Below are 18995 nucleotides of genomic sequence, written 5' to 3'. Positions count from 1 at the left end.
GGCCTCCAAAAACTCATTTCTAACTCAGAAAATTTGAAATGTTTCAAAAATCAGAGTGTTCTGCTCACAATCCAGTAATATCTGCTCCTTGCTGCAAATGTAGGCTCACACAAAATACACCAAGAAGAGATTCGGCACCTTACCTACAGTGGTGGGTTTCAAAGTAGTTTACCACAGGTTCAGTGGGCATGGCTTGGTGGGTACACTTTATGCGTGCGCATGCGCAAAGGCTTTCCTACTCACCTCCTGCAATCCTGCATTCTCCCTGTACCTTCAACAGCTTTCCGCGCAAAGCAGCTGTGCTTCAAAAGCAGGGAATAAAGGACAGTATGGGAGCCCAGACAGGTAGGTGGGTCCAATTGCAGAATGTTGGAGAAAACCGGTTCGGTCTCCGCTGATCTTCAGTGCTACCAGTACACCAGAACCGGGCCGAACCAGTAGAATAGCACCACTGCTTACCTAGCACATTCATCAGTTACTGAATTAACACATTTTCGGAGGTTGCACAATTATGAACTGACTATATGATCTGGGTCACATATGTTATATCACAGAGCAAAACTGGCAAACAAATGAAATGCCTCAAGGAAACAACAAAAATTAGTCTAAATGTTTGATCCAATTATGCAGCTAGTGTATACCCTGAACTGTTGCAATTATTTTTTGAAAGTCCAAAATAGTTGGCAATTTTGAAAAAAAAATAAGCATCTGTGGGTTATTTATCAAAATATCAATTTAGGATTAATTTATTTCTAATCTTATTCTTCTAACTTAATTTCCCCCAAAACCCTCCATGTGGCTTATATGTCTATACTAAGAAAAGGAAAACATGTGTTTTCCCACCTCTTTTGTGAGTGTAACCCTCTCCATATATCTAGAATTGCTGAATGTGTGCATAAAGCTGTAAATCAAAATATTAGTTAATGCAAGAGGAATATCTGATGGCAGTTGCAGGCCAGTCAAAGAAGCCGTTAAAACCAAGAACAAAATGGCTGCTTTCCTCACGTAATGTAGTGGTATCAAGTTCAAGCACATTGTCAACCATGAAAGCTTCCTGGTTGACTATAGACCAGTGACTTCCCCCCAACCGTTACAGCAAAACATTGGAGAGAGTTATGGAAACACACCTTCAATTCCAGAATGAAAGGCAGAATTAATTTATTTATTATTTTTTATCCCACCTTTATTTATTTTTATAAATAATGCAAGGTGGCAAACTTACCTTATCTCTTCACAAGAACTCTATAGGGTAGGTTGGGCTGATAAAGGGTGATTGTCACCCAGCCAGCTTTCATGCCTAAAGTGGAACTAGAATTCAGTTTCTTGGTTTCTAACCTGGTGGCTTAACCACTAGCTCAGAGTGGCTCTATATTTTTATTCTATAAAATATGTTATACATTTCTATTCTTTCTTCTTCTATCTAATAGAATAGAAATAAATGCATGAATAAGTAAGTACTCAAGTGAATATTTATTTTTATTTATTTATTTATTTATTTGATTTGCCAATTGTTTACAAGATAAGTATAAGTGTATACATAGTTGTGAATACATGAAATGGGTACATATAAGAAAAATAAAAGAAGAATAAGAGAAACAATAGGACAGGGACGGTAGGCACGTTGGTGCGCTTATGCACGCCCCCTACAGACCTCTTAGGAAAGGGGTGAGGTCAATAGTAGACAGTCTAAGGTTAAAGTTTTTGGGGTTTGGGGAAGAAACTACAGAGTCGGGTAGAGTATTCCAGACATTGACCACTCTATTGCTGAAGTCATATTTCCTGCAATCAAGTTTGGTGCGGTTAACATTGAGTTTGTATCTATTGTGTGCTCTTGTGTTGTTATGGTTGAAGCTGAAGTATTCATTGACAGGTAGGACATTGCAATGTATGATTTTATATACCATGCTTAAATCAGACCGAAGACGGCGTAGTTCAAGGTTTTCTAGTTCTAGAATTTCAAGTCTGGTGGCATAAGGTATTCTACAACGAGTAGAGGAGTGGAGAACTCTTCTTGTGAAATATTTCTGGACTTTCTCAATTGTGCTAATATCAGATACGTAATGTGGGTTCCAGACTGATGAACTGTATTCGAGTATTGGTCTAGCAAATGTTTTGTATGCTCTGGTTAGTAGTGTGATATTACCAGAGAAAAGCTACGTAGAGATTAGGTTAACAACTCTTAATGCCTTTTTGGCTATGTAGTTGCAGTGGGCTCTAGCACTTAGATCATTAGAGGTGAGTATTCCAAGGTCCTTTACAGAGCTTGGGTCATCAACAAGATCTTGACTATTCAGCTTGTATTTTATTTTCTGATTTTTTTTGCCAATATGTAAGACAGAGCATTTATTTGTTGAGATTTGAAGTTGCCATTTGTTTGACCATTCTGATACATAGTCAAGATCTTTTTGTAGGGTAGCAGTATTGTCTGTGGTATTGAACAGCTTTACATCATCAGCGAAGAGAACGCAATTGCTCTTAATATGATCACAGAGGTCATTTATGTAGAGTATGAAGAGAGTTGGTCCTAGAACACTGCCTTGGGGGACACCACTATTGACAGGTACTGAATTTGATAGGATGCTCCCAATTTTGACCATTTGTTGTCTGTTTGACAGGAATGCTTCTATCCAGTTATTCAGTTGTCCAGAGATACCATAGGATTTTATTTTTAGGAGTAGTTTGTCGTGTACCACTGAATCAAAGGCTTTACAGAAGTCTATGTAGATTGCGTCTATTGCTTTGCCCTGGTCGAGTTGTGTCGTCCATATGTTTTTGCAGTGTAAGAGTTGCAGATTACAGGATAGTTTTTCTGAAACCAAATTGTTTATTGGAGAGCAGGTTATTTGTCTCTAAGTGGAGGATGATGGATTGGTTAATAATTGATTCCATGACTTTACAGGTGACGCAGCATAAGGAGATTGGTCTGTAATTTTCAACTAGGCTTGGGTCTCCCTTTTTAAAGATGGGGATGACTGTGGCTTGTGACCATAGGTTAGGCAAGGAGCTGGTCCTGAAAGATTTTTCAAAGATTATGCTTAGAGGTTTGGCTATGGCAGTGGATAGATTTTTTTAGAAGTAGGCACATATTCCATCCGGTCCAATAGATAGAGATGGTTTTAGATTGCGTAGTGCTTTTTCAACATTGTCTTCTGTGAAATCGATATGTATTAGATCATTGTTGTTATCTGTGTACGGCTAGGAAATACTGGGCATGATCCATTGCTGTTTACAAATACTGAGCCGAAGAATGTGTTAAAGATGTTGGCTTTAATGGTGTCGTCGTTGCAGACTTTACCATCAGGTCCTATCAAGGGAGGGATGGACCTTGAGTCTTTTAGTTTGTTGTTTACAAAATTGTAAAAAGCACGGGTGGAATTGGTGCTTAGAAGGTTTTCCTCTTGTTTAATGTGATAATTGGTGCATTCAGTCTTTATCTGGTGGCATAAATTTTTGTAACGGCTTTTGAAATTGGCAACGTGACCAGATTTGTTTTTCCGCCAGAGTGATCTCTTTTTGGATTGAAGTTTCCTTATTGTTATGGGTAATCTGCTTTTTTGTTTTGTTTTGGGAGTTGTTGTTGGTACATATAGTTTGATGACTCTTTTGACTTCAAGTAAAAATATGTTGTAATGGTCTTCAACAGTATTGCATCCAGTGAATAGAGATTGCCAATCAAGGGATGAGAGATCGTTGTCTATAAGATCATAGTTGCCTTTTTGAAGTTACAATTGGGGATTACATCATTGTGGTGATTTTTGTGTGGACGTATGTTGAGACAAAAGTTAATCATATTGTGGTCACTGCTGGAAAAGGGTTCTTTAGTTTGTAATCCGTAAATTAAATTCAAACTATTGCAGAAGATGAGATCGAGGCAGTTGTTTAGTCTAGTGTTGTTGGTTACTAGTTGTTCCAGTCCCAGATTTGTAATAGCATTGTAGAAGGTTGTGTGTATGATTTCAGTTGTACAATCATTTAGGGTCCAGTCAATATGAGGTAGATTGAAATCACCAAGACAGATAAAAGGGTATGGGCAGGATGCAGCCCATGTTAGTAATGTATTTAGCTTGTTTACATGTTCGATGTCATAATCAGGTGCTCTGTAACATAGTAAGAATCGAATTGTGATATTTAAGGATAGTTCACAGATGATGGTCTCAGGAAGAGCAAGCTCCTGGGTAACTTGGATATTTTTTAGATGTAAGGATTTTTATAGAAGATAGCAACACCACTTCCTCGACGATTTTCACGATCTGATCGGTAAACATGATAGTCTCTTACTGTGGTAATGGAGTCGGGGAGAGATGCATTGAGCCATGTTTCACAGACAAATATAATGTCGAAGTTAGCCATATTTAGTAGGATGAGAAATTCAGGTATTTTATTCACGAGGCTTCTTGCATTGAGTAGTTTGCATTTAAGGCCGGCAGTAGTTGGAATTGAGGTAGTTGGGGCGTGCGTGCCTAGTCTTGGGTGATGGTGGATCGGTTGAGGTAGGGTTGTGGTTGAGGGTAAAAGCTGAGTATTGGGTTGTGTGGCTTACTTTTGATACAGTCAGCATGGTAGTCAATGTACAGGTCCTTCTCTCCATTGTCTAGGCGTTTTTTGAGTTCAATGCGGAGTACACGGGAGCGGGCACGTTGCTGTATGGTTAGGTCAGGGCGACAACAGAGGTTCTTATGGTTGGTGTTGGTTTTGGCGAGTGAGTTTATAGTATAAATGAATTTACGTTTGCTTGATTCATTTTTGCAAATGACTCTGCACAGGCGAGGGGCCACAGAGCCGTCACTGTTATTGAGCTCTCGGCCAATGCGTGAAATGTCAAGTATTTCATCAGCGGAGATGGTTGATGCTTGATAATCCCTGATGATGTTTCGGACAGTTGTGATGTCATCATTGTTATTGGTGACCTCTAGACCAAATAAGATGGCGTTTGGACGTTTCCGTTCACGCTCAACAGCTTCTCTGATGAGGATTGGGATATCAATATTTGTCTGGGTTGTGTTTTTTTGTGGATTGGGTTTTGGATTGGGTTGTGGTTGTTGGGTAGAGATGTGGTTTGTAGCTATTGGAAGTTCAGGTTTTTTGCGTTGTTTCTTTTTTTTCAAGGTTGGATATTCTTTCTTTTACGGCGTCCAGGGATGCTACTATGGTTTCAATGGTATCAATTCTTTCCAACAGATCCAGTTTGGGTTTGCATGATTTGCAGTAATATGGAAACTCATTGGGTGATTCCAGGTATTGAATAAATTGCTTGGTTGATCCCAAGCAGTCATGATGAGTGTATTTCTTACACAGAGAACATTTGATGGAGTTTTCATTATCCTCTAGATTTTTGTAGCATTTAAGGCATGTGCAGGAGTCTTGTGGTTCATTGGTGGGGATTATGTTCTCTTTAGGTTGTGGTTTGGCATTGGATTTTATTTTTGGCATGGTAAGATAGTATGTTGATTGAATTAATTAAAGAAACAGTTTTAGGTAATCTATATAGCTAATATCACACCAACCACTCAATTGCAGTAATCTCTCTAGTCAGATAATATTTCAGGGCAACAATCAGCCTAATCAATTAAATATTCTAAACACTAATCAATTAATTACACTAATCATTAATCACACTGTTCATTTAAATTCACTAAATCATTGTTTTTACTATTCAATTAAATTACATGAATCTTGATCTTTTCAACTAGTCAGTAATCACACTATTTGCACTAAACACTCTAGTCACACTAATCAATTAGGACAATAAATATTTTAATAAATATTTTTATAAAATAATAAATATTTTATAATACTTTCCAAATTATTATCTGTATGGAAAGAAGACCAGGAGAGGGGGTCAGTGGAGGAAAGATAGTGAAACATCTTGTAGAACAAGTTCTCAAATTTTTCTTTTCAATCAAGAGTTTGAGGCTGATGGCTGAATCCCTCTGCTTCTTGACAGTAGGCAACCCATTTTAATCGCAAAATCCCAAAATTATCAATTCAATCTTTTTTTCTTTCAACAAAATGCAACAATTTTGTTACTTTATACAATATTAATTTCTTATATTTCTTTTCTAATTCCTTCTCCATAAGGAATAATTCTGGTTTCGTGATGGTGTTAAGACCACAATATCTTTTGCATCATTGTATAAATTTGCATTTAACATTTATTTGCTTTTCTTCACAAATCCACTATGCATGCTAAAAAGTTCCTTCTTCCTTTTCAAACTTCCAATGTTTTGATGTTCCTTTTTACATTTTAGATCATTACCACCAATACATCATTTTGTAAAACTTCTCTCTTAAATAATAACACAATTTAACACCAGTTCCTTGTATTTTCCCATATTTATATTATGACCAAAGTTTGCAACCCATTTCATCATACAATCAGTGTTTTTCAAACTTGAAACTTTGAACTCCCAGAATTCCTACAACTTTGCCAAATTACAATCCCAAGGCAGTCATGGGTTCCGGATTTTGGATACATTCTGTGTAAGTTAGCCTGTTTGAGGTACAGATAGTCCTTGAGTTACAACGGTTCATCTAGTGACTGTTCGAAGTTACAATGGCACTAAAAAAACGACTTATGACCATTTTCACACTTACATCCATTACAGCATTCCCCTGGTCATGTGATCCAAATTCAGACTCTTGGCAACTGATTCATGTTTATGACTATTGCGGTGTCCCAGGATCATGTGGTCACAATTTGCAAAGTTCTGACAAGCAAAACCAAGCCAGATAAGCCAGATTCACTTAACAACCATGTTACTAACTTAACAACTGCAATGATTCACTTAACAACTGTGGCAAGTTAGCAACAGAAATTTTTTTGTTGCAATATCCTCCATGGCAAGATAGGTAGCAAATAAATGTAACAAATAAATAAATTGTCCAGTTGAAGGTTAAATGGGTTTTAGTAGCATATAAATAAATAACAACTTTACTATTTCACTCACAGGCTAAATGAAATGAAGGCAGACTAGGAGGAAAAATTCTATTTTCAGGTCTTGCTCAAGTGCAAGTGGGGGAAAGTTCTAAACCAACTTTTTTTTAAAGCTAGCATGGGCTCGTTCTCTCAGCACTGAATTTAATTTCCACATTTTGGGTTGTACCAGGGCGAGCTGACCTAACCACTTTTGCTGCCTCAGATAGAGCAGTAATTGAGCAATACTTTTTGAACAAGGTGTTTTGGTTCAAGTTTACCATGCAATGTGGACATCGAAGGGAGAAAATTCAACAAGTTATTTCACCTCACTCGCAGAAAACAGTACAATAATGATAGATTTTATTTCATTGTTATAGCTTTTGAAATCAAAGTCCTCCTGATTGCTAAAGATAGGATAAGGCCAGCTTATTGGTAGATAATTTATCCATGATTTACTTAGCCAGATTTTTTGGGGCTGGAGTTGCACAACACACAAAATGATAAAACCACACAGGCCACATCTATATATGGTAAGATGTGGTTAAAACACATCAAAAAACGTGCGAGAAAATCGGCGAGTCAACCTCTCCTGAGTCCCTTAAGGAAGCCAGCGATCCTCGGATATGATAGAAGACCTTCAAATGCTCCGTGGTTACTTGAATGTGGATAGGAGCGAAGGATGTTCCCATCTCCTTTCCATTTTTAAATAGCGACATTCCTTGAGCACATTCAGGGAGATAGAAACACTGAAGTTGGAAAGATGGAATCTAAAATCCCGAATCAAAACTGATGAAATACTTCACACGGAATCGGGGTCCGCCGTCCCCCTTCCCTTCCCACAATCCTGGGAAGCCACGTGGTTTTAACAGAGCATTTCATTTTATTCTAGCATGACTGCCAAAAAAGAGGTGGCGGTAGGTTATTGATGCTCGCCGGGATGGAAGCAGAAAGAGGTGTCCTTCTGCAGTTGGCCAGTGCGAAGAAGGGAACAGGGAAGACCATATAAAAAGCCCGCCCCGCTAGCCTCGCCTTCAAGGGCGCTGAGAGAAAACTTGGGAAGTAAGGAATTTTGTGTCAACGTGGCGCAAACGGACGAGTCCCCGAGCGCTCGGCCACGCCCATCATCCCACTGCGGACCCGGATTGGATATTGCAGAGATGAGGGGCGTGTCCGGGGAAAGACACCAGCGGAGCGAAGAGATGCGCTGAGGCAGCATTCCGAGAGCGGGCTTCGTGGCGCCGCCGCTTCTTTGGGGAAGAGGTAAAAGGCGCGGGGAGACGGGCGCTCGGCAGGGAGAGTCGACACTGGCCTAGGGAGAATTAATGGAAAGGGGTTATGGATGGGCAGGACAGAAATGAGGTGAACGAAATGAGGTCCTCGGGGGCTGACCGTGGATAACTTCATCGGGAAAAGAAACCTTTTCCTTTGTTAAGGACGGCAGCCCTGGAATTGGGGCCAAGTTGGGATGCTCTTGATTTGACTAGTGGATGAGAGATGAGTGATGAGCGGACCCGGTTGTCCGGAGCCAGAGTAGAAGATCGAAGCATCCAAAGCAGAGGGGTGCTGAAGTATCTGGCGCTTTGTGGAGGCTCTTGGAGCAAGAGTGTTTGCGGTTTAGAATTGGGAGGAGACCAACTCCAGAAAACGGAGCAACGTGGCCACGTGTGGGATTTTAAGGGGGATGCTAAAACCCTCTTTGGAATGGGTAGCAGTAGCCAGCTCTTACTGAGAAAGTTACTTATTTATGCCATAGTTCTGCATCCTGCCCCGTTTTTAAATTAATTAGTAGGATTTTTTTTTACTCCTACCTACTGCCTATAGTTAGATTTTCTCCATGATATTTTCTGATATGGGATATTAGTTCTCTTTTTTTTTCATTTGCTTCCTGATTGAAATTTGTATTTTCCACCAAAAGCAACTATTTTAAAATAAAATTATAAAACTATGAATTGCACAGATTGTGTCTTGCTGGGGCAGGGACTCTTGTGCTTCCTATTAGCTTGAACTATTTAATTTATCTTGGCATTTGAAGACATTCATATGGGGAAAGGGGATGAAATATGCATTTTTTTCTTGCAAGTAGCTATATTACCCTAATCCAGTATAAAGTCAGTAAATATATATATATGGCAAAGACTTCCTGGCCCTAGTTTCTACTTCATCAGTTTGATGATATTATTCTGAGTGGGATGGTAAAGAAAGAAATTAAAGGAAAATGAAATGTAGAAAGTGATGGACCATGGTTATCTGAATAATACTGACCATTCACAAAACAATAGTTGGGTTGTAGTGAATACCCAGTGTTATCAGATCATTATCACCGTCTCCACTGTTTCTTCTCAATTCTTTGTCTACTATTTCCTTTGCCTCTTCACCTTTTTACTGAGGAAATTAGTAAATGAAGACTTGCATTTTGGGGGGAGGGGTAAATAACAATATGTAAGTGAGTTGTCCCTGCTTCTTCCAGAATGTTTTTTTTTAAATTCTGAGGTCTTGAAGGCGCCTCTAGGAATTCCAGTGTTTCCTTATCCAGAGTTCAGACAGACATGACCCTATCTAGCCTTTTTAAAATTAGCCATCAAGTTAAGCTGTGCCACTTGCTAGGACTGAGCAGAAAGGTTTCCATCATAATAGATTTGCTATTCTTTAAGAGGTAGAATTCTTAATCTCTGAGTTTGGTTGTTTGCTTGCAACCCAAGTAGGTAACATCGTCAATATAAGTACCCAAGGCAAATGAGAGACACACTGACTAATGATGTTACCTAACTGGCTACTGAAACATCTGCAAGCTCAGAGAATACCAAGAACTCCACAGTTCAATCTTGGGCTACACCTATTTTCTTATTTTGGTATTCTTCAAAATGCCAGAAGACCTAATTAATTTTTCAGTTTTTATTGTAGTGGAATCGGCTCTGTGCAATGGCAGGAGGCTGTTGGGTTTTATTCAGTCCAGGGTCTGCCACAGGCCAAGGAACTTGGCAATGGAAGCGTCCTTTTTGTACTACAGCCTCAGATGTAAAGCTGTGTTCCCTTTCTGTGTCACTCTGTTCTTCAGTGGCTTTGTTCTGGACAGAGCAAGAACAGTGTTTGTTGAGCTACTTCAGGAATTGAACATTTTGTATTCTGGGCACAAACTGAGGACTGGCCTAATTTTCCTTTGCTGCTGTGATCTGCTGATGTTTTCTCCCTTGAAAGGTGCAGCCCTTATTACTGATGCCCACCTCCAACAGGGCCTTAGAGAATGGTAGAGCTTTGTGTCCTGATGAATGGATTAGAATGAAAGGAAGTAGAATGACTAAATAGATATAGCTGGGAATGGGGACTTGATGATCTTTGGTATGGAGAGAGGCCCCAGGACAAAACCAGGTGATTGGCCGTTTATCTGAGGCACCTCACCTCAGTGCTCCTTGCCTACATGGCAAGACTATGACTAGGAGGTATTATTTCAAATCTGCCACTGGGAAAGTTCCAGTGCAGAAAACAATAGCATGTTGCTGGATTATATGAGACTGGGAGACCCTGCACACCCAACCTCTTGCTCAGACAAGAGGTTGCTGAGAGTTTATTTGATAACTGTGCCAATATTTTTAAAATCAGTTGTTTTACAGAAAGGTAAATTGATGATTCCCTAGAATGAAATAGAGCAGGGGTCTCCAACCTTGGCAACTTTAAGACTTATGGACTTCAACTCCCAGAGTTCCTGAGCTAACATGACTGGAGGAGGAATTCTGGGAGTTGAAGTCCGCAAGTCTTAAACCTGTCAAGTTTGAAGACTCCTGCTTTAGAAGAAGGATTTGAAGGAAATTAGAGAGGTGGTACTCTCCAAACTCTAGGCAGCATAGGAGAATGTCATATTTTTAGGAAGCAGGAGTTCTCAAAAACAGCAAAGTAGATTGGTATGAGGAATAAAATTTTCAAACCCTGATGTATCAGGATATGTATAAACCAGTAATGCACGTTCTATGTGTTTTCCTTATTCGTCATTTTTATCTTTCCAAGAGGTATACAATGGCTTTGCACAACACGCTTTGCTACTATTACCTGCTGACTGTATGCCTCGTCTGGGCCCAGGCCAAGCCACCCCCTGACAAGAAGGATCGTGTCCACCATGGTCAAGACCTCAGTGATCACCCCCATGATGATAGTCAAGACTTCCGCTATGATCATGAAGCCTTTTTAGGCAAAGAAGATGCCAAGACATTTGACCAACTAACTCCTGAAGAGAGCAAAGAGAGGCTGGGGTAACGATGTATTGGTGAAATTGAATAACGAATTTTGCATTCCAAAACCAGGAGAGAGGAAGATCAAATGTCTATGCAGGTTTCTTAGAAGACAAAGGATGGATTGTAGGGACTTGCCTTTCCCTACAACTTATAGAGAAATTATAAATTTTTGCAAAAAATAATAATATAATATATACTGTACATCTGTTTCATGTATTTGAGCATAGGCAGATTGCAAAAATCAGTTTTTACTTATAGTGAGCTAATTGAACATCACATCAAAGAACAAATAAACAAGTTGTCTAATTTGCAGAACTAAAGAAATCAAGAAATGTGTTTTCCTGATTGGTTTAGTTCTTGCCACTGGCTGGTGAAACCAAATGAGAATGGTGACATACAATACAAGAATTGTAAGCTTGTTTCTCTAAGAGGGGATTCTAGGTATGCTGGCTTATTGTGTGCAAACTGGGTTATGGTTTGGTCAAACTGGTTACAGGCATATTTGAAACATCTGGAGTTTATGAAGTCCGTCATCTAAGCTTTATATCCATTCTTGACATGACATTTAGCCCATTTCAACTATATGACCAAAAGAAAACCCAACCAAAATAATAATGTGATTAAACAAATAAATATCATCATATGGGATTTTTTTCTTCAGGAAACTATGAAATGCAAAGAAAATGTGCTATGAATCCAGAGTCTTTTAAAGATAGTATCATCCAGCCATTTGAGAATCATTTCTCCAAAGCGATGTTACTCAACCTTCATAAGATGCACAGGTTTCAATTTCCAGAATTCTCCAGGCAGCATGTTGCCAAGGTTGAAAAACATTGTTCAACAGGGATCAAGTTCTCATTAGAAAACTGATCAGGCAAAGAGACTTTTTTTCCCCTGGAACTATTAAGAACTAATGAGATGTAGAAGGAAGTTTTCTATTTTCTGCCTCAAGTCACCATTTATAAAATGGTAGCTGCCTAGAACAGTGGCCCCCAACCTTTTGGGCACCAGGGACCAGTTCTATGGAGAGAGGTTTTTTTTTTGCAGAGGAGAGGGGCCATGGTTTCGGATGTTGCCTGCATCCTGTGGGGCTTTGCTTGTTTGCCTGATCCTGCATGCCCCAGACTGGTACTGGGTCCAACAAACTGGGGTTTGGGGACCCCTGGCCTAGAAGATATTGAGAAATAAGGCATCTTTCATAGTTACTATCCAGACCTTGCCTGAAGAACTCTAATGAGAGGGAGAGAGAAATCCTGCTTCTCCTATTACTTCTAGATAATTGGCTTTCTGGTGTAACTTCATCATGTTTACTAAGGAAACATGCCTGTTTGCTTCAAAAACAAAAATTAACACATGCTCCCAATGAAGTGCACAATTAAGATAGAGCTCTAAACTGGTCTTTGAATCCATTGATCTATTGGATCTTAATTTCGGCCCTAAAAATGTGCTGTAAATCATCCACTCCCAGTAGTGCCTCCAAAAACATTAGCACTTCACTTCTCAGAAATCCTAGCCTCCACTCGCAATGTGTTACAGGTGGTTCGTGATATTCTTTATAGAACACTTGAGTTGGGCAGTCCAGAGTGTTTCTGTAAGCCACCCTCCTGAGTTTATTTTTGTTTATTTTTGCAGGAAGATTGTGGATCGAATTGACCGAGATGGGGATGGTTTCGTGACTCAACCTGAATTGAAGGATTGGATCAAGCATACTCAGAACCGCTATATCTATGAGAGTGTGAACAAGAACTGGAAGGACTATGACAAGGATAACGATGGCCAAATCACTTGGAATGAATTCAAAAGGACCACTTATGGGCACTATGAAGGTAAGAGGGTGGAAGAGAAATTGGGGCAGGGGGAACCATATGTTTATGTGGGAGAGACAGACAGGAGAAACATTAAGCCAGAACAGAGGAGAGCAAGAGGTACTATAGTCACCTACTCTGAAAAAAAGCAAAAAGGTAGACCGTATCTTGAGAAATTAGGTTAATAAGAGTGATATAATTTGCCTTCTCTTGATGTGTACTGTGCTGTATCTCACCAATGATTTCAGACTGATCAAAAAATAGTTTTCTCTATTACAACAGTTGCTCCAGAGAAGAGCCCTAAAAACAGCAGTTTATATAACACATACTTTAATTTCCTAATGACCACATGCCTCATTACAAAGACCTCACATTGCATTTAATACAGAGACAGGTTTGGTTATCACTCAGGGTATAGGCTCATTCTGATGAACTGTTTCACGGGTATCATTCTTTGTCTGTTAATGATTATGATCAACCAAGTCTGAAAATCTTCTGGTATGAAAATAAGTTAATTATGTGCTCAGGTTTATTGGTGGGGAGGGGGAAACTTCACTGATGCTCATGTCTTTGCTTTCTTCAGGAGAAGAATTTGGTGATCTTGAGGACAAGAATTCATATCGGAAGATGTTGGCCAGGGATGAGCGACGATTCAAAGCTGCTGACAGAAATGGAGATATGAGTGTGACAAAAGAGGAATTCACAGCCTTCCTTCATCCCGAAGAGTTTGACTACATGAAGGACATTATAGTGATGGTGAGGCTGGGCATATTAATACTAAATTGTGCAAATTACTCTGGTTTATCTGGCTGTATGAATCTAATCATTGTGGCTTAATCAGCAACAGAGCTCAGGATACTATGTCATAGCACATTGTGCGGACCCTGCCAGTCAAGGGAAATGTCCTATCTAAATTGGTTTCCCATAACCATTCTATGGTTTCATTCTCCATGTTTGCATAGAATTAGAATTTCAAATTCAAATAGAATAATTTCCATTTATTTATTTATATGGCTGCCCAAAAAGCAGTTCTGGGCAGTATACAACAATTAACAAAAACAACAAAACAATTATAAAAATCAATAAAAGTGAAAATATTAAAATTTCGGTAACAGATCTTATTTACCCGTAACAATGAGTGGATTGGGAAAACTCTATTGAAAACAGAGGGCTTATACATGGTTGCTTATTGAATCCATGTCTAGATTCACATTCTCTGCCATAGTTGATTTTAAAACAGTTTGACCACAGTGTTCTCAGTCCACATCTCAGTCATAAACCATAATTTTTGAACTCTATAACTCTCAACAAGCTAAGCCAAAACCAAAACCAATTACAGCTTTTAATATAAAGATCAACAATTTTTTAATTCGTTGGGTATCGCTATGTGCTTTTATATAGTATGAGATGGGCAAATATATTTTAATATATAAACAATCTTTAAAAAATTAAAAATGCCCACAATGTGAGCATGCAGAGATCTTATGAGATTATCTTATTTTTTTTAATACATTCAATGGCTACCATCTACTAGTATTATGGGTTAATCTTCAACTTAACATGTAAATCCAAATACCATATAAAAACAATGCTTAGTCAGGTGAGTTTTTTTCTCAACCATAGAAACTGGATGTGTAGCTCTCAATTCCCAGAATTTCCTAGTCAGCAAGCTGGTTGGAGAATTCTGGGAGTTGTAATCTACAAATCTTCAAATTACTATGTTTGAGAAACACTAGTTTAGTGCTTTCAAATAGTACATAGACTTATGAAATTTAGGGGGTTGGAGTTTATCCAGTTGAAACAAAGATCAAAGATCAAGAATTATCTGAATGAGAATAATCTTATTGCATGCTTCAGAAGAACACTGTCTTGATCTTCCCAGCTCATGACAGATACATTTGTGACAGCCTCTCTTAGGCACTTTATCATTAAGAAATCCTGTTTTCTGTGATGGATGGTGTATATATATTGGAAGGGTAGAAAACAAATGTATTACTTAGCAGATAGATGTCACTAGGGTGACTCATAAAAGAATGGAGCTGAAACTTCTACAAGAAATTTTGCACCCAGTCCCAGTAGCTATTCTTCTATTTTATTAAAATGTCTATTCCTGCCTTGTGGTTTCCATTTAAATTGTATTCTCTTTCTCCCCTTTCCTTTAATTGTACCTTACCTCTCTCGTGAAATGTTAAATTTTTCCTTTACAAAATATTTCAGATGGTGTAAAGGATCTCTGTATAAAGGATTTTGTAATTACCAAATTAAGATGTAGCGCTGTTCTAGCATCCTGTTTTTTTAATTGTCCTGAAAAATCCAGGTCATTTTAGACGATAAAAGGTAGCAATGATCTGCTTTATGCTTGCAATGTAAGCAAGAATGAAATGTGGTTACTGCTACCTCAGAAGCTGAAGTGAGATGCTGATTTAAAATCAGCTCCCTATGTTTCTTTAAAAAAAGGAACAAAAAATCAAAACCCTCTAATAGTCTGTCTGCTGTCTAAACTGTGTTTATGAGTTTCAGTTGAAAATTGAGTCTTTTCTCTTTAATACCTAAGAGAGGAATCCAGTATGCTGTTTTGCATTCAGCATCTCCTTTCTCCCAGATGCAAAGCTGACTATAATCTTGGAGAAGTCCTTCCCAATTTCCTTGAGGATGATAGCACTCATGGATACAGCTCTTGCAGAAGGTAGAAGGGGTCAAACTCAATCCAGAAAAATCTGGGGAAAATCCCATCTGCAGAACCATTGTTGATTAGAGTGTAGGTCCTCCTTTGAGTAACCAAGGCCCAAACTTAGAAAGCAATTATGACTCACCCACATTTCCCATGACTTCCTTGTTCTGCAACAGAATTATACTACCAAGCATCTAGGAACAGAAAATGCCTTTTACAATAGGCAATATTTCTTGAGGTTTTGGTATCTTTTGGCACAAATCCTGTGGGAAGATCTGCTGTACCCTTCTGACTTTTTCAGGAAACCCTGGAGGACATAGATAAGAATGGTGATGGCTTCGTAGAAGTTGATGAATATCTCGGTAAGAATATAAGAATTCTGCCTGAATGACAATGGATTATCCCCTATTAAGAAGTAGGCTGGTTTGGGGCAGAACTGTAAGTCTTTTTTGAGCCCAGAGGAAGGAAGTTCTGTGATTCAATATCTCTTCTATCCTATTACTTCACTGACTTGCCTTGATTAGAAGAAATCCAGCAGCTAGAGAGGCAGCGTTAACAGGAATTTTTGGTATCTCACTTATTCTTATTGATCAGGTGACATATACTCCCCTGAAACTGGGGAGCCGGAACCTAGCTGGGTGACAAATGAACGTCAACAATTTCTGGAACACCGAGATATCAACAAAGATGGAAAGATGGATCGGGAGGAAATTGGGCACTGGATCCTGCCCACAGACTATGATCATGCTGAAGTGGAATCCAAGCATCTCCTTGTTCAATCGGACAAAGATCTGGTAAGAATAATCCAGGCATGGGAAATGAGCTGTAATGCTCAGGTTAAGCAGGAGTTGAGGTGTGTGGGTGGTGTGTGACCCGTTAGCTTTTTTTTTTTTTTTTTTGAGCCCAAATTGGGTGAGTCCCCAAGAACTAAACTTAACTTGAAGATTTTACTTTAGGGAAATTTTAGCTCCCGGTCTCTTGACAGTTGATGTAGAAGTAAAAGGTTTTGATCCTCCCTCAAATCATGTTGGGTATCAATGCATTCCTTAAAGATTTTTGTCCTAGTTTACTTGTAATTGGGGATGATTACCGAGTCCAGTGCAAATTCATTAAATGAAAGAAATAGGTCACTTTTTAATTATGAAAGAAAATTATTTTTGGGAAAGGAATATAATTTAAAACAGAGTCCATTCTTTCCTCACTTTTTCTTCATTTTATCTGATTCAAAAATTGTGCTTGTACTCTACTTTCAAAGAGCTGGTACAATCAGGTCAAATCTTGGCAGAAGCATATTAACCTACAAAGGGAAGGAAACAAAGCATATAGCTCACCAGGCTTTCATTACAGGCTTGTCTAGTAATATTAAGCAGGATCTGACCAGTACTACCATAGTCATCCTAAAATTTAATTCTTGAAGCTCGTTTTTATTTATTGATTTGTTCATTTATCTTTTTGTTTATTAAATTTATATGCACCCCATTTCTCAGTTTGAGGCAACTCTGAATGCCAGCTGCACCTCTCAGTGCAACTGAGATCTATTCACAAATACAGTTTTAACACAATCTCAAGTGAATACTTGAAAGCTTGCCCTTGACTATCTCATCTCAATTAAATGGCACAAGGCTATAAGCACATCCAGCTTCTAGGACAGCAAGTGTATTTTCAGCTCTTCAATGTCAATCAAGACCCAAATTTCATCCTCAGGGAAGCTTCTTTAAAATATTGGTCATTAATGAGAGCATTAGACTAAGGATTAACCATGCTCTTAACAAAAAAATTGAATGTCTGTCCTCTACTGAAAAACTTCCTATCCTGACCACAAGAATAGAAAGCTGTGTTTCCAAGGCATGCTTTGTTACTGCTGAATCTCTTAAAAGAAAGCAAACTTATTTTAAGAATTAAAATAAAACACTCTGCCACTTAAAGGAAGGAGTATGTGTACAATGTCCAGATCCCATAGATATTTTGTTCAGAATTGTGTCTTGTGGGTGGCTTTGTATCACACACTGCCAATACCTAAGATATGCAATGTTTGACTCCAGTTGCTATCTTTGTTTTGAAATAGCAGAATAGAAAGCAAGCCACTCAGAATGTACTATTGTAGTTTTTTTAAAAAAGTAATTACGGGGGAGTAAAATACAACAATCTCTCTAGTGCCACTAAGAACTTCTAAATGAGGAAAAAGCAGAAGATTTAAACTGCCTCTTGTCACATGAACTCTTCTAAGAGACTTGAAGCATTCATATTTTAAAAGTTTTCCTACTCCCTGAAAAATTAACACATGGCTTTAAAGTTTTATATGTAATTTACTAACAGCACAATATAAGAATGTTAAAAAATACATGATTGGGGTGTAATTGGGTTATAATTATGCCCTTCTCTCCTTGCCTTTCTATTTCTCTTCTCCCATTGCTTCTCTTCCTCCCCCACATCACAGGATGATAAAATAACCAAGCAAGAGATTTTGGACAATTGGAACATGTTTGTGGGGAGCCAGGCCACCAACTATGGTGAAGATTTGACAAAGAAGCACGATGAACTGTAACTGGCATGGGTGGGGGGATATACAACAGCAGGTTCTCCCTTACATGGGAGTGGGAGAAACACACTCCAGAAGGAATTGCTGTCTATTTATTGTTGGAAGGGCCTGCTTAAACTTCAAAAAGTAGTGTAGCTGGCATACTCGGGTGGTTTTCCCTAGGATCCATTCCTGTTCTTCTGCAGCCTCCTTCTCCCCCAAAGCACTGAGAGCCCTTATCACATTATGAAGATCTCCATGTTCCAGAGACGTTTGAGAAAAAGATTAAATACACCTACACCTTCTTTCATCCGTGCGTTTAATCTCTCCTGTAATGTTCTTAATGCACCTCAGTTCTTCCCTTGCAATCCACACTCGATCTAAGGGAAAGCAAAGATTATCTTCCCCAAATGCTTCCCTTCTTTTAAGAAAACAAACACAGCTGTTCTCTTTTCAAATACTTGTCTGGGACCTGTTGGGAATAATGAAATAACCAGTTGGGTCCAAAATTACCTCCTATGTCTGTTTTATATAGGTAAAATAAGTTGAATGCAGGTTGAATGTGTTTTTAAGCATCTTAGTGGTAGCCAATACCTTGGATAAATACTGCTTATCTAGGCTTGTAGTTCTTTCTCTGTACCCCTTCCTTCTCCAGGATAACAGGCTTTCCCGGGATGAAGTCATAGAGTTGATGAAGCACAGCATTCAAAGCGCCAAAGAGTATAAAAACACAGTTGATTATCTGGGGGGCCGCCAGGAGTTGTGATCTCTAACTTGTAAAAATTTTGGATTACTAATAAAACAATTTCCCAACCTGTCAAGATATTGTGTCATAGATTGGACAACAGAAGCAGCAGCAAAG

The 18995-nt window shown here is 38.7% G+C and overlaps 1 protein-coding gene across 4 annotated transcripts; it reads left to right on the top strand.

The window, feature by feature from the left end:
• The first annotated feature begins 8127 nt into the window (after positions 1-8127).
• Positions 8128-18954, top strand: RCN3 (reticulocalbin 3). 4 transcript variants are annotated; one of them, XM_026669620.2, is made up of 7 exons: positions 8128-8176; positions 10916-11157; positions 12772-12965; positions 13528-13700; positions 15917-15977; positions 16210-16409; positions 18789-18954. In XM_026669620.2, the coding sequence occupies exons 2-7, from the start codon at positions 10925-10927 to the stop codon at positions 18897-18899; spliced, it is 972 nt and encodes a 323-aa protein (XP_026525405.1). In that variant the 5' UTR covers positions 8128-8176; positions 10916-10924; the 3' UTR covers positions 18900-18954. The 4 variants fall into 4 exon arrangements, with proteins under 4 accessions (XP_026525405.1, XP_026525408.1, XP_087801366.1 ...); XM_026669623.2 differs by having other exon boundaries at positions 18053-18954; XM_087945240.1 differs by having other exon boundaries at positions 8128-8275.
• The last annotated feature ends 41 nt before the right edge of the window (positions 18955-18995 follow it).

The sequence above is a fragment of the Notechis scutatus genome, chromosome Z, assembly GCF_049901735.1.
Source record: "Notechis scutatus isolate UNSWTSFEM ecotype Mainland chromosome Z, rNotScu1.2, whole genome shotgun sequence".
NCBI classification, from domain to species: domain Eukaryota; kingdom Metazoa; phylum Chordata; class Lepidosauria; order Squamata; family Elapidae; genus Notechis; species Notechis scutatus.
Note: the sequence above shows the minus strand (reverse complement) of the source record. Positions and strands in the feature narration are given on the sequence as shown.

Coding starts and splice junctions, on each gene's coding strand:
- RCN3 (XM_087945240.1), top strand. CDS start 8,252: ATGGATGGGCAGGACAGAAATGAG. Junction 8,276..10,915: donor ATGGGCAGGACAGAAATGAG/GTGAACGAAATG, acceptor TATCTTTCCAAG/AGGTATACAATGGCTTTGCA. Junction 15,978..16,209: donor AGAAGTTGATGAATATCTCG/GTAAGAATATAA, acceptor CTTATTGATCAG/GTGACATATACTCCCCTGAA.